General features: G+C 37.9%; 2 protein-coding genes and 1 long non-coding RNA gene across 8 annotated transcripts in view; 2 read left to right on the forward strand and 1 right to left on the reverse strand.

The window, feature by feature from the left end:
• LOC124774108 overlaps positions 1-23,648 on the reverse strand; it is a 261,535-nt gene extending 237,887 nt beyond the window's left edge. For 2 of the 4 annotated variants that reach the window (XM_047249457.1, XM_047249455.1), the window contains exon 1: positions 23,144-23,641. In XM_047249457.1, the coding sequence (XP_047105413.1) occupies positions 23,144-23,216 (73 nt within the window). In that variant the 5' untranslated portion in view covers positions 23,217-23,641. Of the gene's footprint in view, positions 1-23,143 lie in introns of all 4 variants that reach the window. The other 2 variants (XR_007015127.1, XM_047249456.1) reach the window with 2 other exon arrangements.
• Positions 23,113-25,066, forward strand: LOC124774186. The gene is made up of 2 exons (XR_007015183.1): positions 23,113-23,199; positions 24,784-25,066. It is a non-coding gene; the product is annotated as an uncharacterized LOC124774186 (long non-coding RNA).
• LOC124774149 (putative ZDHHC-type palmitoyltransferase 2) overlaps positions 23,228-25,099 on the forward strand; it is a 34,790-nt gene continuing 32,918 nt past the window's right edge. For all 3 annotated transcript variants that reach the window (XM_047249459.1, XM_047249460.1, XM_047249458.1), the window contains exon 1: positions 23,228-24,907. In XM_047249459.1, the coding sequence (XP_047105415.1) occupies positions 23,478-24,449 (972 nt within the window). In that variant the 5' untranslated portion in view covers positions 23,228-23,477 and the 3' untranslated portion in view covers positions 24,450-24,907. The remainder of the gene's footprint in view (positions 24,908-25,099) is intronic.

Consider the following 25,099-nt stretch of genomic DNA (forward strand, 5'->3'; position numbering starts at 1 on the left):
TGGAAATGTCTTACAATTTAAAACCTGGTTCCTAAATCTCTGTCTTACCATTATATAGTTTATCTGATACCTTTTAGTATCTCCAGGGTTCTTCCATGTATACAACCTTCTTTCATGGTTCTTAAACCAAGTGTTAGCTATGATCAAGTTATGCTCTGCGCAAAATTCTACCAGGTGGCTTCCTCTTTCATTTCTTAGCCCCAATCCATATTCACTTACTATGTTTCCTTCTCTCCCTTTTCCTACTGACGAATTCCAGTCACCCATGACTATTAAATTTGCTTCTCCCTTCACTACCTGAATAATTTCTTTTATCTCATCATACATTTCATCAATTTCTTCATCATCTGCAGAGCTAGTTGACATATAAACTTGTTCTACTGTAGTAGGCGTGGGCTTCGTGTTATCTTGGCCATATTATGGATATGGAAGAGGATATAGAGAAAGATGAAATGGGAGATATGATACTGCGTGAAGAATTTGACAGAGCACTGAAAGACGCAAGTCGAAACAAGGCCCTTAGAACTACTGATGGCCTTGGGAGAGCCAGCCCTCACAAAACTCTACCATCTGGTGATTAAGATGCATGAGACAGGTGAAATACCCTCAGACTTCAAGAAGAATATAATAATTCCAATCCCAAAGACAGCAGGTGTTGACAGGTGTGAAAACCACCAAATTATCAGTTTAATAAGTCACGGCTGCAAAATACTACCACAAATTCTTTACAGACAAATGGAAAAACTGGTAGAGGTCAACCTTGGGGAGGATCAGTGTACTGTCTGCCATCGGGTTCCCCTAAATGGCAGGCACCACCGCATAACAGCCACGCTATGAGGGAAACAAACCAACAGCCAAACAGGCGAAGACATCAGGTAAACACGCTGAAGATTCCAGTCGATTAATAGGAATATTTCCTTGCAGAGGTCACCACGACATATCCGGCCACGGATTCCTACGCCGGGTTTCTATTGGCTCCAGCTCACTATATAGGCCCGGCCGGTTGAAGACAGACCAGTCTTCATCCGCTGCTAATGGCAACCGCTATAGCAGAGTCTCCGAGGAGATATCGCCGAAGCCACTGTACTGCACCGCCGATCGAAGTACCAGCCGACCGAGAGGAACTACATCTCTGGCTAGATCGACGGGCATCTATATCTATTGTACAGTCAGCTATTGTATTGTAGAGGAAGTTACATTCAATAAACTGTTGGAGAACACAACAATCAGTTTGGATTCCGCAGAAATGTTGGAACATGTGAGCCAATACTGACCCTACGACTTATCTTAGAAGATAGATTAAGGAAAGGCAAACCTACATTTCTAGCATTTGTAGACTTAGACAAGGTTTTTGACAATGTTGACTGGAATACTCTCTTGCAATTTCTGAAGGTGGCAGGGGTCAAAAACAGGGAACGAAAGGCTATTAACAATTTGTACAGAAACCAGACGGCAGTTATAAGGGTCGAGGGGCATGAAAGGGAAGCAGTGGTTGGGAAGGGAGTGAGACAGGATTGTAGCCTATCCCTAATGTTATTCAATCTGTATATTGAGCAAGCAGTAAAAGAAACAAAAGAAAAAATTGGAGTAGGTGTTAAAATCCAGGGAGAAGAAATAAAAAACTTTGAGGTTCGCTGATGACATTGTAATTCTGTCAGAGACCGCAAAGGACCTGGAAGAGCAGTTGAATGGAGTGGACAGTGTCTTGATAGGAGGATATAAGATGAACATCAACAAAAGCAAAACGAGGATAATGGAATGTAGTCAAATTAAATCAGGTGATGCTGGAGGGAATTAGATTAGAAAATGAGACACTAAAAGCAGTAAATGAGTTTTGCTACTTAGGTAGCAAAATAACTGATGATGGAAAGTGTAGACTGGCTATGGCAAGGAGAGTGCATCTGAAGGAGAGAAATTTGTTAACATTGTATATAGATTTAAGTGTGTTTGTTTGTAGTTTAGCTATGTATGGAAGTGAAACACGGACAATAACTAGTTTAGACATGAGGAGAATAGAAGCTTTCGAAATGTGGTGTTACAGCAGAATGCTGAAGATTAGATGCATAGATCACGTACCTAATGAGTAGATATTGAATAGAATTGGGGAGAAGAGGAATTTGTGGCACAAGTTGACTAGAAGAAGGGATCAATTGGTAGGACATGTTCTGAGGCATCAGGGGTTCGCCAGTTTAGTATTGCAGGGCAGCGTGGAGGGTAAAAACTGTAGAGGAAGACTAAGAGATGAATATATGAAGCAGATTCAGAAGGATGTAGGTTGCAGCAGTTACTTGGAGATGAAGCAGCTTGTGCAGGATAGAGTACCATAGATGGCTGCATCAAACCAGTCTCTGGACTGAAGATCACATCAACATTCTCTAGACATTTATTTACATGTGCCATCTTCCCGTTTTCAAAAATCTTTATTTATTACTCAAGAAACATCCCTAAAACAACATTTTTGAGTGCTGGTATAGAAATTGAGCTGTAGATTCCAAGGTACAGCAAATGAGTGTATTTTTATGATATATTCCTAGCATCCCTATATTGAACAACCTTGAAAATGTTCTTGAGATCTTTTATCTGTTTGCAAGACACAGAGCTCAAAAAGTTACCCCACTTGTATACATGGTAAACGTGAAATATGCTTGTAAAGCCTGGTGTCAGGAGAAAAAGTACTTGTTTATAAAGTGACATAGCACAGAAAAATACGCTATAAAGTGTCTCCCGTTATCATCAGAAGATTTCTGGGAACTGCATGTTGAAGCACCAAAGCACATGCAACATTTCTGAGCACACAAAATCCAGTGTAAGGTGAAAAATTATCTTTGTGTTATTTCAGTTTCACAAAAGCAAATTATCAAAATTTTACTGACTGATTAAGTTCTTCTGATATGAATGACATGTCTTGCTATACCAGGGAGAATTAGGGATCCGGTGGGAAAATACTTCTACAGGGGCACAGAAAGGACAAATGCACTCCTTTCTAACTGAAACACTGTGAATGAAAAGTGGGGTACTAGCACCTTTAACAACTTTCCCAAAAATTTTGGCATGCAGACATATTCACACTTTTTTATGTTGAGAGAGGAGAAGGCAGTGGCAGTGGGAAAGAGACGAAAAAGTAATAAATACTGGAAAATCGTAGACAATGGTTGTGGTATAGAAAGAGTGAAGGACACAAAGGCAGTGTGAGAGAAAGAGAGGGACACAGTGACAGTGAAACATAGCTGCCAGTGACAGAACAGAAAAGAGTAAAGGAGGCAGTGACAGTGGGAGGGGAATAAAGAGAAGGAGAAAGAAATGGAAGAGGATAAGAGCCAGTGATATTGAGAGACAGAATCTATGATAGTGACAACAAGAAACAGAAAGACAGTGACAGTGAGAAGCTACAGCAGCAGTGGGAAGGAACAAATGAGATAGCAGCTGTGTGTGAGAGAGAGAGAGAGAGAGAGAGAGAGAGAGAGAGAGATAGGGGGGAGAGGGGGAGGGAGAGGGGGAGGGAGAGGGAGAGGGAGAGGGAGAGGGAGAGGGAGAGGGAGAGGGAGAGGGAGAGGGAGAGGGAGAGGGAGAGGGAGAGGGAGAGGGAGAGGGAGAGGGAGAGGGAGAGGGAGAGGGAGAGGGAGAGGGAGAGGGAGAGGGAGAGGGAGAGGGGGAGGGGGAGGGGGAGGGGAGGGAGGGGGAGAGGAAGTGGGGGAGGGAGAGAGAGGGGGAGAGAGAGAGAGAAATGAATAGAGTGACAGTGACAGAGAGATAAGACAGTAGTAGTTGTACCAACACAGGAAAAGACAGCAGATTGCTACTTACTGTAAAGAAGACAAGTCAAGTTGCCGACAGGCACAATTAAAAGACACTCACCACAGCCTTCATCAATAAAAAACACACACACACACAGCATTTACACACTCACACAAGCAAGCACACCTCACACACATGACTGTCAACTCCAGCATCTCAGCATTCCGGCCCGAGATGCTGGAGCTGGCAGCCATCTGTACATGACATATGCTTGCTTGTGTGAGTGTGTGAATTCTCTGTGTGTACGTGTGTGTGTGTGTGTGTGTGTGTGTGTGTGTGTGTGTGTGTGTGTGTGTGTGTGTGTGTCTTTCACTGATGAAGGCTGTGGCCAAAATCTATATGTGAGTGTCTTTTAATTTTGCCTGTCTGCAACTTGAAATGTCTTCTTAGTAAGTAGCAATCTGTCTTTTCCTACATTGTTGATATTCCTACCTGGAGTTTCCATTGTTTGACAGTAGTAGTAGCAGGACAGAATGCAGGAGACTGTGGCTGTGAGGCAGGAAACAGTGACAGTTAGAGTGAAACAAAGAGATAATGACAATAATTTGGGCTGAATGAATGAGTGAGAATGGGCAAGCGAGAATGGATGGATATGAGTGACTTACAACCATGGACTAGAAGGTGTGAGCCATGCTAAAATTTTTGGGAAAATTTTTAAAGGTGTTGATGAAGGTAGAATGAGGCAACTATTAGCCCACTTTTAGTCAGTGTCTTTTAATTAAACATGAGTGTTCTGCCTTTTCTGCGGTCCAATAGGAGTATTCCTCTGCTGATCAAAACATATACGTGTCAGTTTCTTGTGAGTAAGAACAAACTTCTGTGTTATTTCTCATAAGAATGAAAGGCAAATTGCAAGGAAATAGGGTATATTACATGCTGGTTTCAACTTAAAAAGACTTTTATACCACATGAAAGTATAAAAATCAGAGAAATCGTTGTTTTTGCTTGTTTGTACTTCATAATATTTTTGTTATTCCATTCAGTCATCGACAAATACAGAAATGCATGTAGTAGTTTTAATCAGTATGATTTTGCATATTTGTACTAGCACTTTTTCTCTGTAAAGACAATTAATCAACACCAAGAAAGATAAAATTATATTTAAAAAAAAAATGTGAATTAAAAGCAACCAATAACAAACACTGAAGAAAGTGGGCTACTGTTCTACACTTTCTAGCCAGGAAATGTGAGAAAGCATGAGCCATTTTCAGATACTCATGGTAGTAGTGATCAATCAGGATACAAAAAGAATCACGTGACAGTGGAGCCTAAAAGAATTACACTCAGTTATAAAATTGATATTGTGTATAAGGTCATCAATGCAATATGATAATCTACACCCACCAGAAGCTGGATCCCTACTTGTCACTGTTGACACCACCTCGCTATACAGAAACTGTCCCCATGCCCATGGCCTTATCACTATTGCACAGTACCTCTCCACATGTCCTTTTGACTGCAAAGCTACCAACCTCATTTCTTACACATCTAACTAATTACATATCCACATATAATTGTATCTCCTTTGGGAATAAGATATACAGGGTGATTACAATTAAAGTTAAACTTTCAAACCGCTGTAGAAATAACGCCACTGGTCAGAATGACATCAAATTGCAACGGAATATTATCGGAGAAGGGGAAAACATATGGCAGAAGAAAAATAAATAGTTACAAAATGTAGCAATATATGGGGCTGTAAGCATCATAATTTAATAGCAGTCAATTAAAAAAGACAAATGAATCGTGCAACACTGCTTAAGGTGTACGTTTGACATTAAACAAACTGTACTAGTCAGTGTGCATGGATGTGGGTGTACAGGTATGATACTGTTAGTTATGTAAGCCCATCCACCATGGCAAGTTCATATCACATCGAATGGGAAAAACCGATTTTTAATTGTCCTGAGCCCAAAAATTGTATAAAAAGCATTAATTACATCAGTGTTTAATTATCCTTGGTCCAAAAACCCCATAAAAAGCATCAATCAAAATCAAATCGGCTTATTAATTTCTGTGTGACTAGTGCAAAACATGTTCAATATGCTGTCCACCATTTTCTGTAACAAGTTGAAATTGAGAAACAGCATGTTCCACAAATGATCAAGTGCTTCTGGGGTCACATTCATAATGTGTTGCGCAATGCATGCCTTCAATGCAACTATGTTTGCAATCAGAATACTGAACACAACATCTTTCAGACAGCCCCACAGCCAGAAGTCACACGGATAAGATCAGGCGACCGAGATGGCCAGGCTGTAAGGAAATGGTGGCCAATAATTCTAGCATTTCCAAAATGATGCTTCAGCAGATGCTTAACTGGATTTGCAATGTGCAGAGGTGGCAAACAAAAACCTTAACTCTTAATTCTAATATGAAAATTGAGAAAAAAATTCGGATGACATGGCAGTGTTTGCTTCTTGTGGTGATAAACATCAACCGCAAAAAGAACAATTAATACATAAAATCTGAAAGTAGAATGGAAATTCTTCACTACACGACTAAAGTCCTGTAAACCAACATATAAAAATTTTTTTTTTTAATTGTGAACATTAAATAACGGAAGAAGTAAAGGTAACAACCCAACATATTGCTTTAGGCAAATCAACAAAACAGAAAACATTTCTAAACTTGTTCATGAACTTTTTAACATCTCAATACCTCAAATGTACAGTGAGTTGTTTTCTTTACTTCTTTCATTATTTGTATTCTGCCTGGCACTTTCCGTCATCATATTTATAATGTGAGTTAACAATTAATTCACACAAGTAGTTGATGAGTAAAAGTATGTTTGCCAACTGCAGACAACAAATAAGCAGAAGAACAAAAATGGCCTGGATTGCTTTTGGTAAAATAGATACTGTTTTTAAACCAAAGCTTTCCTCCCCCATGCACCGCACCACCAGGAGGAAAGGAAGTGAGGGGTGGGGGGAGGGGGGCGGGAGGTCTATGGCAGCTATTGACAACAACAACATATTTCTGACCAGCAAGAGTGAATGTTTGGAGTCTCTTTGACTGTTTAGTAAGCACTGTGCTCTGTTCATGTGCGGATCTCTCATGTAACTGTCTTAAAAAAAAAAGTGGTATTACTCTATGTACAGATCTTGTACTCTATATTCTAGAACCATATGTATTCCAAGTTCCTACAAATAAACCAAAGTCTGTCATCTGCTTTACCTACAACTTGGCCTAGATATTTTAGCCACAGGTTACTATATTTTTTTGTTTTGTAAAGTGCACAAATTTACATTTTCGTACATTTGATGCAAGTTGCCTGTCTTTGCACCACTTTGAAATCTTATCAAGACCTGACTGAATATTTGCACAACTTTTTTTGAGACAGTACTTCATTACATATAATTGCACCATCTGCAAAAATCTGAGTTCATTATTATATTGTTTGCAAGGTAACTAACATACAATAGGAACAGCATGGGTCCCAACATACTTCCACAGTCCATACATGAAGTTACTTCTGCATCTGTTGATGGTTCTCCATCCAAGATAACTAGCTGTGTCTAGCTGTGTCCTGCCTACCAAAAAGTCTTCAATCCATTCACAATTTTGGATTGATACACCATATGATCATACTTTTGATAATAAGGATAAGTGTGGTACTGAGTCAAATGCTTTTTGGAAATAAAACAGTGCATATACCTGACCACCCTGATCCATGGCTTTCAGGCTGTCATGTGAAAAAAGTGCAGTGGCAAAGTCCATATCAATTCAGGCGGCCTAGAAAAAATCTTACCTTCATAGTCTCAGATATTATTGAATTTAGGGTCATTCCATATCAAATCACCCAATAAAAAATAAATTTTACACCCACCTCCTTAGATTTTCATGAAATTTGGCTCAAATGGTTCTAATACCATCCTGACAACACCTGAAAATTTTTTTGCTGTATCTCTTATAGTTTTTTTTTTATAAATTTTTAAAGATTTTATGTTTTGCATTTTCCAAACCTTCGGAAATGGTAAATTTAATTTGTATTCAAAACTTTAAAACTGCTTATCTTAAAAACTCTTTTAGATAACTTCATGAATTTTTGCAGCAAGTTTGTTTATTATACATATTTGAAGATAAAGATGATACTATTAAAATATATTAATATTTTCTATGAAAAACAAATATATGTTTTTTTTTCGGATGTTTTGTTTTATAGTCTCAGACCTGATAGAATGCTCAAATTTGTTTTAATTTACTCTTAAACATATAGGCTACTTGATAAAAAAATAATGATGGCTTTTTAACATGTTTATTAATTATAGTAGATTACAATTAGAATAATGTACAAAGATAGTGTACTTACGACACTTATGTATAACCCAACTGATTGCTTGAAGCATTGAATTTTTTGAGTAATTTTGTCTTTTTAATAAACATTAATGCTGACTCAAACTGTTTTTCCACTTCATCCAAGAGCTTTCAGTTCTTTTGATACAGTCTTTTTTGAAGTAATACATTCTTCCAGTGCCGCTTGATTGAGGTGCGTCTACTACACAGACTATGTGCTCCAAAGGCACTATGCAAGAATCTTCTCTTTCAGGCCAATAAAATGATGCAGCTGGTCCTGAAGGATGTAGAAATAGAATTTCTGCATCTTATTCATCATTGAAAATTGTTTTTACCAGACCTAAGTATCAGTTACCATCATAATTTGCAGCCACATAGCTATTTATGGATGGTTTAACACGAACCCAATCAGAAGAAGAATGGAAAGAAAAGACTAAGGAGGGCTTTACACTATCTGTAGTCCTTCTAATTTCAATGTTGTTTGTTGGAAGTGGTTTGAAGTTATGAAAACTTCTCGTTCCAGGAATGGTTCGGGTTGCTGAAAAACGTTTTTCTAGTTTTAACCGTAGCAAATCAGCTTCTTTTTTGTCAATAAAGTGAAAATGAATGTTTTCAATATTTTTTTCACAAAACTTGTACACATTGATTTCTGTCATTATTTGTTCTTCGTCTGAAAGCTGTAGACTGGCTTTCCTTAAAATTCTTTTAATAGTTCCTCCTAGGCCATCACAAATTGACTTCCCATGACTTGTTGCAAAAAAAGAGTGTTGGGCCTTCAAATTAAAGTCTCTCAAGTGTTCAGTCAAATTTTTAAAACTGTTTCTATTTTTGTACTGCCCAGCACAACCATCTGTAAAGTAGTGAACTGAGTCAATGTCAGTATGATGTAATGACAGCCACTTTGTAATTTCTTTTTGTACAAATTTAAAAAAAAAACCAGTGTCATGTTCTTGGTCATCACTAATAAAACAGTGGTTGGAAACAAAAACATTGTTTTCCTCATTTCTTAGAAAAACTCCAACTGGGTGTAGAGTACAATCACCTCTATTCCAGTGGTAACTTTGGATCTCATTTTGTATAACAAAGAAATAATTTTCACTGAAATCCATCACAATAATTGCTGTTTTGGGTGGTGGGTCTTCTTTCAATCTTTTAAAGGCTGCTGATTGGGATTTCGCTATAAGCTTTTCCAATGACTTAACCAATAAAGAAATGTAGTCTTCAACTCTGATAGACTGTTTGATCATTTCTGCCCTGTCTCTGTTAACCCACTGACTGATTACAATTTCTTCTTCTAAATCATTTTACACTCTCAACTTCTCCTATTTCATCACAGTGTAGAGAGGAGTTGTCCTTGTAACACATCCTTCATTCCGCAATCCTCCTAGCCTCAATCTCTTCACTTAGTTTTTCAGTTAAGTACTCAGTTAGTGTAGTATTTGCAGGACAGCTGTTGCAATGATGTAGCATGCAGTTTTGGTTTTCCGTGTTGCACACAAGCATCTTCATTGGTCTTTATATGATTCTTCAATTTTCACAGCATCCAGTATTAGTTTAACATTCTGGTGGATACTGCATACACATACAGTGTGTGTGCCTGCAGCACCAGCAAGGATACACCATTTAGGTCTCAAGAAACAAAATTTTGAAAATCCTACTTCTACCTCGGGATTCTCCCATTTGAAAGAATAATAGAGTTCTCTCAAGTTACACAAAATAAGTATTTTTTGCATGTTCACATTTTTTTGAACACTTACTTTGTCTTTCGTTCCAGTTATCACCCTGGAACTTTCATCCTTTTCATAAAAATCTGTTACAAGTCGTACTGTATTTTCAGAAAGAGTTTTACCTTTTTTTGGACCAGGAGTTTCCAAAATACCCTTTTCAGATTTTACCTTTCTAGCTTGTCGCACCATGTACTCACATTAAATTCTTTCATCACTTTATTTTGACTCCAAGAATCTGGATCCAGGTCAGAATCTGGATTTTTCTAGGCCTCCCAACAAATGAAATCTTCTCTTACATAAGAGAAATCATTACATCAAAATCCTTTGCTTTCTCAACCACACTTGTATCTTCTTCGTCATCATCAGAACTTGGTGTATCATATTTTAATGCTTTTGAAACCGCCTTTTTTGCAGTCCTTTCAATACTGCTAACCTTCCTTTTAAAATAAGACCCTTTACTTTGTTCTGACAAGCCATGAAGCTTTATCGGTGTTAAACCTAAATTATCAAGAGCAATGTTTGTTTGTACGAGGGATTCATTTCTGGATTCCAATGATTCTAATTCAACCATGACTTCATCATCTGTTTCACTTTCATTGACTTCAACTCTTAATTTTTCCTCACAAAAGTTACGGCATGTTGAGCAAAGCTTTTGTCCAGGTTTTATGCTAATATTTTTTGTCAGTAATTGTTTAGAAAGATCCAAGCCTACACTTCTCAACGATTTTGTGATGGGCTTTTTGTGTTTTTTTGGTGGGTCTACACATGTTGTTTGATACTTTTCAAAAACATTTAAAAAGTAGTAGCTATGGTGTGAACATATATTCTTAAATTCACACAGATTAATTCCAGATCGTAAGTGGATCAAATCTTTATCTTCCTCACTCAATTCAGATACCAGTTGTAACTTTTTTTAAGGTGTGTAGGTTGTTTGGAAACAGTCAGATTTTTTAAATAACCCTACACTACAGGTTTGAATATCTCACATACTGATTTCACTTTTGGTCTGATTACTGTTCTGGTTACTTTTATAGGATATTGGAAAAGAATCTCTGTAAACTAAGTAGCAGTACTTACTGAAAGTTCGAATAAACTTAATAAAATACTATCCAAGCACTATTTAACACTGTAATAATTTTTTACTTCAAAACACAGGAGTAACAAAACAAAATCCAAGCGTACATTGTTACTCCAAGAAGACAAAAACTTATTTTCGGTGTCTAAGTCACTTGGTACTTTTTATTTTTAAAATATACTTAATATTATTTTAAAAATTTGATAACTATTAAACAGGTTAAAAGGCCAACATAATTTTTCTTTTATCTAATAGCCTATACAATTAAGAGTATTTTAAAACAAATTTGAGCTTTCTATCAGGTCTGAGACTCTAGATATTGCAGTTTTTGTAAAACTAAACATCCGTTAGCTAAAAAAAAAACCTTGTAAAATTTTTTTTCATTTGGAAGATTTTAATATATCTTTATGGTAATTTTTTTTAACATTTAGATATAATACACAAACTTATTCCAAAATTTCATACTGATATCTTGAGTATTCTTTAATATACAAATTTTTTTAGTTGTGAGGACACGTTTAAGTTAAGATTTCCGACTGCTGAAACAACGCCAAATCTAAAAACTTTAAAAATTTATTAAAAAAAACTATAAGAGATAGAGCAAAAAAATTTTACAAGTGCTTTCAGGATGATAAAAGAAGTAATTGTACCAAGTTTCATCAAAATCTGACATGGTTGGAGGCCTGGGTGACTTGACATGGAATGACCCTTTAGCATGTGTTAAAATGAAGGACTAAGTAAGGAACACTTTTTTTTTTTTTCCTCCTCAAAACAATTTCAGCTCCGAGATACAGCCCTCCACAAAGATGACACTGCACATACCACTTTGAGGATGTGAATTTTGGAAAAAATTTTAAAATGCTCTATCTCTGGAACAGTGCTAGATAATTTTTTGGTTTTTTATTTACTTGAAAAATAATTGCTTTATGATTACAAAGAAATCCTCTGTTTGGACTTATCTGTCAAGGTTCTTTTCCTGTAGCATTCTGTACTTTTTTTATGATTTATGGGAAAAAAATTTTCAACAATACCCAACCCATAAAATTTTTATTTTTTTTTCTGTTGATTAGTACCATATAGTTCTACGTTCCCTGAAAAGGAGAGCTTCCACTTTTTGGCTGAACAGGTTTTATAAGCAACTGAAATTTTTTGCCTTACATAAAACCTGTTTTATTACCACATAACAGGCTCATAAAAATCAAAACTAGCCTTATTTAAGATAATTTTTGTTTTGAAAGATGAGTAAGAGACTCACTTTTCAAGCATTTGAAATGGGTCCAAAATGTATGTGAAAGATCGAAGACTTAAAGGTTTCAATTTATACAACTTCTGTGCACTCTGTTTTGTACTGAAATTAGCCAGTCAATGAACTAAAACTGTGTTCCACTGCTTCAGTATCTTCCTTTGATATAGAGTGATGTCTTCCTGTTGAATCAATAGGAACTGGTGCACTCACAATCTTCAAAACATTGTGAACAGGAAGCGAGCATTGATGGTGTTGTTGCTGTCCTTCAGCTGGAAACCTATATCCAGCAGCTGGTCCATGTGGTAGCATAAAGTTCGCTACAATTTCATTTAACTCATAACTGGTGTCTATAATCTCTGCAATCCATCAGTCACAGACATACACACATGCCACAAACATCCCCCTTCTCAGGTTGTGAATCTGAATATTATCCTGCTGTTTCTGAGTTGTTGGCCAAACGAACAAAATTTCTTCTTTCTTGCTCTTTAAAGTGCATGCAGTATGAGTTCGCCCATCACTTTGAGCCCAAAAATGTATCTTCTGAATTCCTTTCAAAGGAGTGGTTTGCTTGGACCATTCTTCTTTTTTCTGCTCACAACTGGTAACGATTTTTAAAATGACTAGGAGCACCATCAGAAACAATGATGATCTTCTCTGCCCGTGTTTGCAGTTGAAGAATTTTGCACATTGCTAGCAAAGCATGTGCTGGGTCATGTCCTGTGTCATCACTTATAACTGCAGCACTTGTGGCCTCATTTTGAAAATATGTCACTCCTGTAAAAATTAAAACCTGGTCATTACTCAAATGATACTCTTGTACTTCTTGAGGGAGAATTACAGAGCAGTTGTCAGCAAAATCACAGTGAAGCATTTAACATAGTTTTTCAGCCTGTACAAACCCTTTCACTTCTGCAATGTGTTATTGTTGCAATTTCTTCAGATGCTGGTGTGTTACTGCTTTCACTCATCATTTACAAAGTTCTTCAATGAAACTGTCAAAAGCAACAGTTTCCTTAATTAGTTTATTTTCCTCCCAAGTCACATATGTAATTTTTGCAGAGTTATCTGCTACATCTTCCAGGCCAAGTGTCTGCAAAGACTGTCCTTCCTTTCCAGGAAGTCACCACATTCTTTGTGTCATAGACTACTTCACACACCCAACCGAGGTGTCATTGTCATGTGCCCCAGTAAGCTCTTCAAAGTTATCACACAAAGTTCAAAATTCGCGCAGTACACACGTAGGTAGGTGTGGAACTACCCACTTAGGTCATAGTGCATAAAATTTTGATGTTCCAATATGTGAAGTTGTATAGTTGCTCTTCTAAATTGCAAAAGTTTCTTTAATACTGTAAGTCATGTACCTCTTCACTTTCACGAATTTTTGACCTCCAACTATTACAGTTACAGTGTCTTTTTTGTTGGCACTTTGGCGGGAACAGTCCTATTTATCTTCCAGATAAAATGACTGCACTATTTGAACTTGAGCTGCATCTATAGGATGACCATAATAGGGATCTGGTCTTCTAAAGACTCCTTTTACAGACCTCACATTTCTTGATTTGTCTTCTATATACTTCGATTCTGATAGAACATGGTTCAAAATTGTTTTCTTTGAAAATGTCTCTAGAATGACAGTTAAAACTTGCACCTTTTCACTGTAGGATGCACAATATTCAATAGCTTAATTGATATTTGTGAAAAATTCCTGGCAAGAGGTGCACGAGTGCTATGGTTCATTTTCTGTTGAAGATGGAATTTCTGCTTTGAAGAGTGTGGTCAGTTTTGCTGTAGTGTATTCATCCATGGCTTTAGTAATTTCTCTGTGCTTTCTTGATGCATAGAGCTTATGATTCATCTTCACTGACCACGGTTTCTTAACAGGACTAACACCTACTTCTGCAGCTGACTGATTCGGGGTATTTAATTCTTCCTCTATTGATGCAAAATCTGCACCATCTGCACCATGGGACATTGTTGTTATTTTATCAAAACATTTAGAACACAAAAAATCATCACAAGAAACGTCTTCACTTTGAAACAGAGACTTCAAATGAGAACACTTATTCCCAATCTGAACATTTTTTTTTATTATTATTATTATTTATCTTATATATCACTCTTTTATGGATTACAAATAGTCAGCAAACTTCACTCTCCTGTGGCCCTGGTCAGAAGACATTTCAAACAGTCCTTTTCAAAAAACATACTGCAACTGTCTCAACTGCCAAATTCCTCACAAAAACACATAACTCACAGGATGGTCTCCGATTTCTTAGACACCCCTTCAGTAAACAAATTAGCACTGAACAACTACAAAACAGTAACCTGCAATGAACAACCACAATAAAGAAATTGACAAGAAACTACAACAAAGAGTAAGCAATATCTGCAACAATGAAAGTGCAAAGAAATAACTGCAACAACGAAAATGATAAGAAATTACTGCTCCAAAGACAATAGAAATAAACATTGTAACAAAGTAATTAGTAAGACACAACTTCACTGAAGACATTCATTACCTTTGAAAGTTAAAAAAAAAATTATTTATAAAATAAAACCAGCCCAACTTAAAGGTGGAAGCTCTCCTTTACAGAGAATAAGGTACTAATCAACAGAAAAAATCTAACTTTTCTGGATTGGCATTTTTGAAAAAAAAAATTCTGTAAATTATAAAAAAAAATTCAAAAGGTGACAGTAAAAGAACTTTGACAGACGTTTCCAAACAGAGGATACCACTGTAATCACAAAGCAATTAGCTTTCAAATTAAAAAGCCCCAATGAAATACCTAGAACTGTTACAGAGATACGGAATTTTAAAAAATTTTCTAAAATTCCCATCTTCAATATGGTGTTTGCAGTGTCATCTTTGAAGGCCTGTATCTCGGGGCAGAAATTTTTCTGGACAAAACAAAAAAATGTGTTTCTTACTTACTCCTGAATTTTAACATATGCTAAATTCAATAACATCCAAGACTATGAAGGTAATCCCCCGGCCTGAAGTGATAGCGATTATGCCAATTTGGGTTTCATATAATCAATGTTTCCTGTATTTACTAAAAGAGACAGGAAAACAGACCAATCAGGGAACACACTAGCATATGAGACATAATTATCTCTGGAATGAAAAGGAAATAGATGTACGTGAGACATGTCTCCAGGTGAATGGATGCTAGGTGGATCTAAGTAGTTCTCTGCTGGATTCCATGGGATACGAAAAGACCCAAATGGCAGCCTAGTGAAAGGTGGGTACACGACATTAAAAAAATGCACAGAGACAACAAGAGTGCATGTAACCAACGACCATAATTTACGGAAAATTCTGGAGTAGGTCTTTAACCAGCAGCGGATGCAAAACAAATGTCGCTAATGATGATATATGTTATCTGAGCTGAATAAATACACAAATCAAAACAAGTTTTGCATCACAGTTCTGGAACCTGTACAGAAAATTGGAATAGAGATCAACATAAACATCATTTCCACACTATTTATTGCTCATGAAAACCCGCATTGCATGTTGTACCACCATACAGCGAGACCTTCAGAGGTGGTGGTCCAGATTCCTGTACACACTGGTACCTCTATTGCCCAGTAGCACATCCTCTTGCGTTTAAGCATGCCTGTATGTGTCATGGCATATTATCCATAAGTTCATCAAGGCATTGATGGTCCTGACTATCCCACTCTTCAACGGCGATTCGGCATAGATCCCTCAGAGTGGTTGGTGGGTCACACCATCCATAAGCAGCCATTTTCAATCTATACCATGCACGTTCAATAGGGTTCATGTCTGCAGAACATGCTGGCCACTCTAGTCGAGCGATGTCGTTGTCCTGTAGGAAGTCATTCACAAGATGTGCATGTGGGGGTGCAAATTGTCATCTGTGAACACAAATGCCTCACCAATACGCTGCCGATATGCTTGTACTATCAGTCGGAGGATGGCATTCACGTATCGTACAGCCATGACCACCAGTGACATACGTCAGCCCCACATAATGCCACCCTAGAACAGCACAGATCCTCCACCTCGCTGCACTCACTGGACAGTGTGTCTAAGGCGTTCAGCCTGACCAGGTTGCCTCCAAACACATCTCTGACAATTATCTGGTTGAAGGCATATGCAACACTCATCGTTGAAGAGAACTTCATGCCAATCCTGAGCTGTCCATTTGGCATGTTGTTGGACCCATCTGTACCACACTTCATCATGTCGTGTTTGCCAAGATGGACCTCGCCATGGACGTCAGGAGTGAAGTTGCACATCATGGAGTCTATTGCGCACAGTCTGAGTCATAACACGACGTCCTGTGGCTGCACGAAAAGCATTATTCAACATGGTGGCATTGCTGTCAGGGTTCCTCTGAGCCATAATCCGTAGGTAGTGATCATCCACTGCAGTAGTAGCCCTTGGGCAGCCTGAACGAGGCATGTCATCGACAGTTCCTGTCTCTTTGTTTCTCCTCCACGTCTGAACAACATTGCTGTGGTTCACACCGAGACACCTGGACACTTCCCTTGTTGAGAGCCCTTCCTGGCACAAAGTAACAATGCAGATGCGATCGAACTGCGGTATTCACCGTCCAGGCATGGTTGAACTACAGACAACACGAGCCATGTACCTCCTTCCTGGTGGAATGACTGGAAATGATCAGCTGTCAGACCCCCTCTGTCTAATACGCACTGCTCATGCATGGTTGTTTACCTCTTTGGATGGGTTTAGTTGCATCTCTGAACAGTCAAAGGGACTGTGTCTGTGATACAATATCTACTGATAACGTCTATCAATATCCACAGTCAACATCTATCTTCATGAGTTCTGGGAACCGGGGTAATGCAAAACATTTTTTGATGTGTGTAAAATTCTATGATGCTTAAGTATAGTTACATTTCTTCAGCCGACAAGATATTTTATAACTTTTTTTTTTAATGGTGACCTTTTAAGACTGCCTGGCTTAGACTCAGACAACTTCTTTGGGGAATACTTATTCAAAAATGATTGGTATGTTGTTTGAAAATAAATTGTACTCTGGATTAGCATTATCTCTAATATTATTATTCCTCCAGCCAATCACCTATGTGTTTTGTTTGTTTTATAATTATTCCCTCCTGGGGCTCAGATGCACTATAAGGGGCACTGAAGATATTGAAATAAGCTTTCAGGCATTATGATCAAACAGTCCATTTGTAAACTTCTCAAATATGGGATGGCTACCTTAATGATGGTCTGCAAAACAACTATCAACTGAACAGTAGTGACCAACCAAATGAGGCAGCACAGTTGTGACGATGCTGGACTCTTATTCAGGAGGATGGAGCTTGCCCTGTCCAGTCATCTTTGTTTAGGTTTTCCATAGTTTTCCTAAATCATTTCAGTGCAGGGATGGTTCCTTCAACAAGGCCACAATGAACCACTAGTCATCCCTTCATTTAACATGTGTGTATAACTGTCTTGAGCAGCTAGTTTGGCAGCCCACAAGCAACAAAATATCTTACACCTTGCAGCTACAAACAGGCCAGACCTTATCGATGGCGTCAGTTGAGAGACAGGGATTGGTGATCATGATGTCATCATGGAGGCTATGGCTACTGAAGTTAACAAATCAGTTTAGAAAGCTAGGAGAGTGTTTCTGCTAGAAAGGGTAGATTAGCAGTTGTTAGCATATCACTTACACAATGAATTAACATCATTTAGTTCTAGTGCGATGGGTGTAAAGGAAATATGAGCAAAGTACAGACAGATTGTAAATCGTGCACTTGAGAAGTATGTCCCTAGTAAGTGGATTAAGAACAGAAAAACCCACTGTGGTTTAACAATAACATTTGGAAAATGCTGAGGGAACTAGATTGTTGCACTCTCCACTGGAAAGAGAATGTACAAATGATGACAGGCAAAGAATAGTAGAAATTCATGCACCTGTGAAAAGATCTATGCATAAAGCATACAACAACTACTACCATTCTACTTTCAAAAAGATTTGGCAGAAAACTCAAGAAAATTCTGGTCCTATGTCAAATTCCTAAACAGACCTACAGCTTCCACCCATTCACTCTTAGACCAATCTGGTGTGGCAGTAGAAGAGAGCAAAAAGTAACCTGAAGTTTTAAATTTTGCATTTAAGAACTCATTCATGCAGGAGAATCATACACACACACTGTCGTTTGACCATCACACACAGCAATAAGCATTCCTGGCATAGAGACGCAACTAAAAGAGTTGAAAACAAGTAAGTCACCAGGTCCTGATGCAATCCAAATTTGGATTTACAAAGAATACTCGACGGCACTGGCCCCTTACTTAGGCTGTATTTATCATAAATCTCTTGCCCGGCTCAAAGTTCCACATAACTGGAAAAAAAAATTGCAGTTGACTCCTGTATATATGAAGGGTAAAAGACAGGACCCACAAAATTACAGACAAATTTCCTTGAGACTAAAATGTTTATGTCCATGAATCATCACTGTTTTAGAAAACATCACTCATGCAAAACTCAGCTTACCCTTTTCTCATATGATATACTTTGAACTACCAATGAAAGGCAACAAGAAGATTGCATATTTCTAGATTTACCAAAAGCATTTGACACAGTTCCACACTAGAGACTGTTAACAAAGATACGAGAATATGGAATACAGTTTCAGATGTGCAAGTGCCCTGAATAGTTCTTAAGTAATAGAACTCAGTATGTTGTCCTAAATGGAGATTGTTAATCAGAGACATGGGTACTGATATGAGTGTCCCAGCGAAGCGTGATAGGACCACTACTATTTTTTATATACATATATGATCTGGTGGACAGGTTGAGCAGCAATCTGCAGTTGTTTGCTGATGACTATGTGTTGTATGGGAAGGTGTCAAAGTTGAGTGACTGTTTAGGAAGATACTAGATGACTCAGACCTAGTTCCTAGTTGCTGTGATGAATGACAGCTAGCTTTAAATGTAGAAATACGTAATTTAATATGGATGAGTAGGAAAAACAAACCTATAACATTCAGATACCGCGTTACTAGTGTCCTGCTTGACATAGTCACATTGTTTAAAAATCTGGACATAACATTTCAAAGTGATATGAAATGGAAGAAGCATGTGAGGACAGTAGCAGGGAAGACAAATGGTCAACTTCGGTTTACTGGGATCATTTTGGGAAAGTGTGGTTCACCTTAAACAAGACCACATGTAGGACGCTGGTGTGAGCTACAGCTCAAGTGTTTGGGATCCACACCAGGTCAGATTAAAGGAAGACATCAAAGCAATTCAGAGATACGCTGTTAGATTTGTTATCGGTAGGTCTGGACAACAAGCTGTATTACAGAGATGCTTCAGGAACTCAAATGGTAATCCCTGGAGAGAAGGCAATGCTCTCTTTGAGAAACGTTATTGAGAAAACTCAGAGAACTGGCACTTGAAGCTGGCTGCAGAACAGTTCTACTGCCATCAACATACATTTTGCATTAGGACCACCAAAATAAGATACGAGACATTAGGGCTCATACGGAGGCACATAGATAGTCATTTCCTCTCAGTCTATTTGCAAGTGGAACAGGAAAGGAAATGATTAGTAATGTGCAATTATGAGGGCTGGTGGGGAGTGGCACACGTTGAAGGCGACGTGGGGACATAAATTGGGAGGGGTGACAGGATGGAGGAAGGGGAAACTGTTGGATGGAAGGTGCAGGAACAGTGGGTTACCTGAGATTGAGGTCAGGATAATTTAAGGGGTGTAAAGGATGTGCTGTAAGGATAACTCCCACCTGTGTAGTTTAGAGAAGCTGGTGGTGGAGTGACGGATCCAGATGGACAAGGCAGTGAAGCAGCCATTGAAATCAAGCATATTGTGCTCAACTGCACGCTGTGCCACCAGGTATTCAAGTTTGTTCTTGGCAACAGTTTGGCTGTGGTCATTCATCATGACATAGCTGCTTTCACAGGTAGCCTGGTATCTGATGGAGTAGGATAAGTCTATGACAGGGCTGGAGTAGGAGGTAGTACGTGGGTGGACTGGGAAGGTCTTGCACCTTCATTTTCCACAGGAATGTGATTAATGTGCAAGGGATTGAAAGTGGATGTGACATAGGGATGGACTAGGATGTCATGTAGGTTGGGTGGACAAGAGAACAGCACTTTAGGAGGTGTGGGCAGGCTTTTAGATGAGATGTCCTTCATTTCAGGGTGGAAAGAGAGAGATAATCAAAGTCCTGCTGAAGGACATCATTCAGTTTTTCTAGTACAGGGTGACACAACGTGATGAGGAAGGTGTTCCTGTATAGCTGATTCTTGGGGGTGGTGTGAGGATTCAGGATGTGTAAGAATGCAGCACAGAGAATCAGTTTGTGGGCTAGGTTTGGGGGATAGTGCCTGTCTGTGAAGGCCTTCGCAAGGCATTCAGCATAGTGGGCAATGGAGTTCTCATCACTGGAGATATATCGTCCACAGGTGGATAGGCTGCATAGGAGGGATTTCTTGGTGTGTAAAGGATGGCAGCTGCCGAAATGCAGGTACTGTTGGTGGCTAGTGGGTTTAACATGGACAAAGGTTGTGATGAAGCAAGGTGGAATCTTTTTACTTCTCCTCTTGTTTTGCCACATGCCTCGTTAAAATTCATTTTTTCATGTTTGATTAATTACCATTAACATACATGAATATAATCTGCATTTTCATGAAATGTAGATTATGCTAGCCCTCAGTTTTAAAGAGTATAGCACCAGATCTAATTTTGTGCTTATTTTTGTGTATGTAATTAATTTTCTAATTCATTTTGACTATCCCTAGTTAATATCTTTCATTATAAGATGAATTCAGTAATTGTTTCATAACTTAAATTCTATTGTTGATTTATAAACAAATATAAATTCTATAATTATAAACATTTGGAGGAACAACTAACACATTCTTTAAATATTTATTTGGCTCTATTCGAAAACATGTTAGCAAAGGCAACCCTTAATTAATTCCAAAGTAATGACCAATTGTGTCAAAAGTATTGTTTGTATAGCTATTTCTGTTAATTTCATCATTTAAACAAATAATTCTGCTAAACTAAACACTTGTAGCAGAAGAAACCATTAAAAGAAGTAAGTTTTCAATGTATTCAGTTAATTTAATGAGTTAGGTTTTAATTGCAATTTCTGTGAATTAAACATTGAACAATGTGTAGTTTCAGTGCCTATTATTGTGATTGTATATAAGAGCCCGATTTTTGGTCCCGAGACAGTCAGTCAACGGCTAAGTTCCAGACGAGGAACGTGTATTGGTTAGGTCAACAACAATGCATCAACTTAACAGTGGAATAAGGGTACCTGCCACATCTCCGATCTCCATTCCCAGCCAGCACCCCCAGTCCCTCTCCCTGCCTCCTGCCACTGGCCCTCTACTCACCTCATCCGACACTACCCTCCACGACAACCAGTCCTCATGCCAAGGTACAGCATTTGCACTTTTACGTCAGCTCAGCTAGCACATGTAGGGGCTTAGAGAGAGAGAGAGAGAGAGAGAGAGAGAGAGAGAGTGCGTGTGTTTTACTCTAGCCCATAAAAGGCAAAGGATAACTCGTAAAGCTACAAAGTTTTCCTTCTTTTGTGTGTGCCTATCGACAGCTCAACACTTCAGCTTTTTGGTGAATTGTCTCCATTAATCGAAAAGTATTTACTTATATTTGCTCTTGTATTAGGCTCCAAAATTCTGTATCATTGTACAATGAACCTTGGGTCTAATACTGACTGTCAGAAATTAAAGCTGTTAACATTCTTGAACTTTATACCACAATTTAAGTGTTTGTGATTAAGTGATTAAATTACGCTGTACAAATGTGAACACTCCATTGGGTCAATCTCACGTAGGGAAAACAGAATTTTAATGTATACACTGGGCAAGTAGTAAGATGCATCATTAAACCCCACTATGTAATACCTTTACGTGGCCTGAATGTAAAATGATTAACAAAACAGAAATCAGTATGGAAGGAAGTTGACATAATTTACTTCAGTTGAAGAGTGGAATGACAGTAGAACGCTCTCATAATATAAATAATAGTGGGGGGCCTACATATAAAAGTAAAAAATATTGTCCAGGAATGAAATAAGAAAAAGTATTATCACTTCGGATTAATTCTGGTGTGGAAATGTGTAATAAACTCAGAAGCAGTTGGATCTAAGACAATTAGAGAATAACTGTGCACTGAACTTCATTAATACCGTGGGCATTCCTACGAGAAAAATAACTTAGAAGTTGACTCGTCATTTGACAGTAGCGCAAACGTTGCAAATCTTGTGCTATAATATAACGATGTCTGCGGAGGAAATGAAAACCAATGGAGGATTAGAAGACGGAGGTCCGAGAAAGGCTGGTGGAACTATCTGATACACAATTCAGATGTATCATCTGATGAGGAAATGCTAAGCCACGGGGGCGGTTGTTGTTTTACGTAGGGAACTCAAAAGCATCAAGGTTACTAAATGATAGGAAAGGATAAACCGGGCAGCCATGCGGTTGAATATTACCCTTTATTACAGTTTCTTACGTGCTGCCTTGATGTCATTTGTTTACTCGTCGTATTCCGCAAATAATCTTTATTAAGCCTTGCAGATTTTTCGGTAACGAACACTCGTCGCCAAAGAAAAACGTCCTTACTTGCTGATAATTTGTGTTTCGACTCAGCAACATTATTTCCACGTGAGCTTCTGTTTTGTGTTAACGCTAATTCCACCTAATTCGCGTTATGGTTTTTCCGTAAATTGTTTGCACACAAAGTATCTGTATTCGGACGAATATTGGATCCCTACATTCCACTCATTTTTTAGGCGTCTGCTTCGAAACAGAAAACAGCTAAACTTCTTCACTATTTAACGATACTAAAGTAGCTTTCGTTGTTTCACTTTTAAACAGCTCGCCGACACCCGCATAACTTTCCCCCTTTTCCTTCACCAAACGGAAAATAGCAAAGTGAAATGAAAAGGTGGTAAAGACTTTCGTTCTCTGTAGCAACAGTAATATAATTTGTAGTTACCTGACAGAGTAATGAGTTCTGGCAATCCCTTTTTGCTAGAAAGCGATCGCAAAAGGGTAGATAAATCAGTCATAATGTAACAGAATACTGTCAATAGCGAGGGCAATCAGGTTATGACAGACAAGTAGTAAAGTATGGAAATAAAATCGTTTGACTTCACTGTAAAATTATAACTACAGTTTCCACTGATACTTAAATTTCCAAATCAACTTCTTCACTGTTTATGTACTATACTTGAACCGATGTTTTTGAAGTGGAGAAATCAAACATAGTCTTTGCTCGTTGCCAGACATGCGACTTGACGTGAGGCAGAGTAGTGAGCGTTGTTTAGTGAATGAGTGAATACTACAGTGAAGTAGTGAAAGTAAGTTCGAGGATGAATGACAGTCGTGTACAGATATTGAAGATATTTCCAGTATTTACTGTCCTGTTTTCATTATGGGTTCTGTATGTGACGCTTAGAGTTCTTGATGAAACTGGACAAAGTATTTTGGTTTTCGCATTGTTGCTATTGCAAGTCTATTTAAACTGGTTGGCACTGCTACTTGGCAACCGCAACTGCACAGCTTCAAGAAGTCAAGATAAAAGTTACTTCAGTTGGGAACTACTGAGTGCCGCTTCCGATGATTACGACTTCAGTAACTCATCACCTCCATGGAATAGTAACAGCGAAAAGAATGTTGAGGAAAACAAGTTTTATGATCACGATTTTGTTTCGAACACAGACATTACAATGCAAAGAATTTGGTATTGCCCTCGCTGCTGTCAGAATTCTTTCATAAAATGCTCCCATTGCTCAGTGTGTAAGAAATGCATTATTGAGCGGGATCATCATTGTTTTTTCTTGGGAACGTGTATTAGCATGAAAAATATCACATACTTCATTATTCTGTTAATTTACACTGGTCTAACATCATCTTATGTCACTCTGTTGTTGTGCAACAAAATGAATTTGCTTGACTCCTCTACTACAGTGTTAATGGAGCACTTCTTTCCAGTATCATTTGCGAAATGGTTATCGGGCGAAGAATATACATATAACCTAATAGAAAAATTGCTGTTGAATGTGTGCGTGTCGTTGGCTCTATTTAGTTTGGCATTTGCCGCCTACTATTTGTGCAAAGCAGCAAGAAGTAAAACTTTACAAAAGTCACATAAGCAACGGGATATTATTTCCTTCCTGAAATTTACAAGAAACAATGCATCGCATTTTAGAAAGCATAATCTCGTTAATTTAATATTCCCAATGATTCTAATGAGGTATTTGCCTTTCAACGTAGCGTCCAACACCCACAAAGAAAATTAAGTTTCGGACCACGACTAAAGTGATAAAACCAAGCACTTCTGCAAACATTGCATAAACTTCAAGCAAGATTTAGGATGTGATCTTCATAACTCGATTTGAGTACATCCAGTAAAATAACACGCAATTTAACTGTCAAATTCATAAACTTGAAATTCAGACCTCTGTGCAAATGTTTGCTAGATTTATACTTTCTGTGTGTAATATATTCTGTGATACTGTAAATATACTGTTGTGTGAAAATCACTTAAGATGTGTTGTAACATAAAATGTTACTAATCTTCAGCAGTTTTATTGTAGATCCAAAATGGTAAATTGATGTATAGAAATTTTCCAGGAAAAGCAAGCAGTTGAGTTTGAAAATCATGTTTCAAGGGGAAATTAATGAATTTTGCTTCTAAGTGCACTTTTAAATTGATCATAAAGAAAAAAATAAACTAACACACCAGTCTAACAGAATGGTGAGTAGTTCATATGTAACTTTTTTGATTCTCAACCCATTGCTTAAAAATGTTCTTTATAATCTAGAACTTCATTGTGTGTGTTTTACTAAGTATTCTGGGAAACTTTTCACATAAATTTATTTGTACCATGGTCTATTAAAAAAAACTGAAGGTAAAGACAGTAGCACCAGTCATTTGCGTATTATTTCC

This window comes from Schistocerca piceifrons, chromosome 2 (assembly GCF_021461385.2).
Source record: "Schistocerca piceifrons isolate TAMUIC-IGC-003096 chromosome 2, iqSchPice1.1, whole genome shotgun sequence".
Taxonomy (NCBI): Eukaryota; Metazoa; Arthropoda; class Insecta; order Orthoptera; family Acrididae; genus Schistocerca; species Schistocerca piceifrons.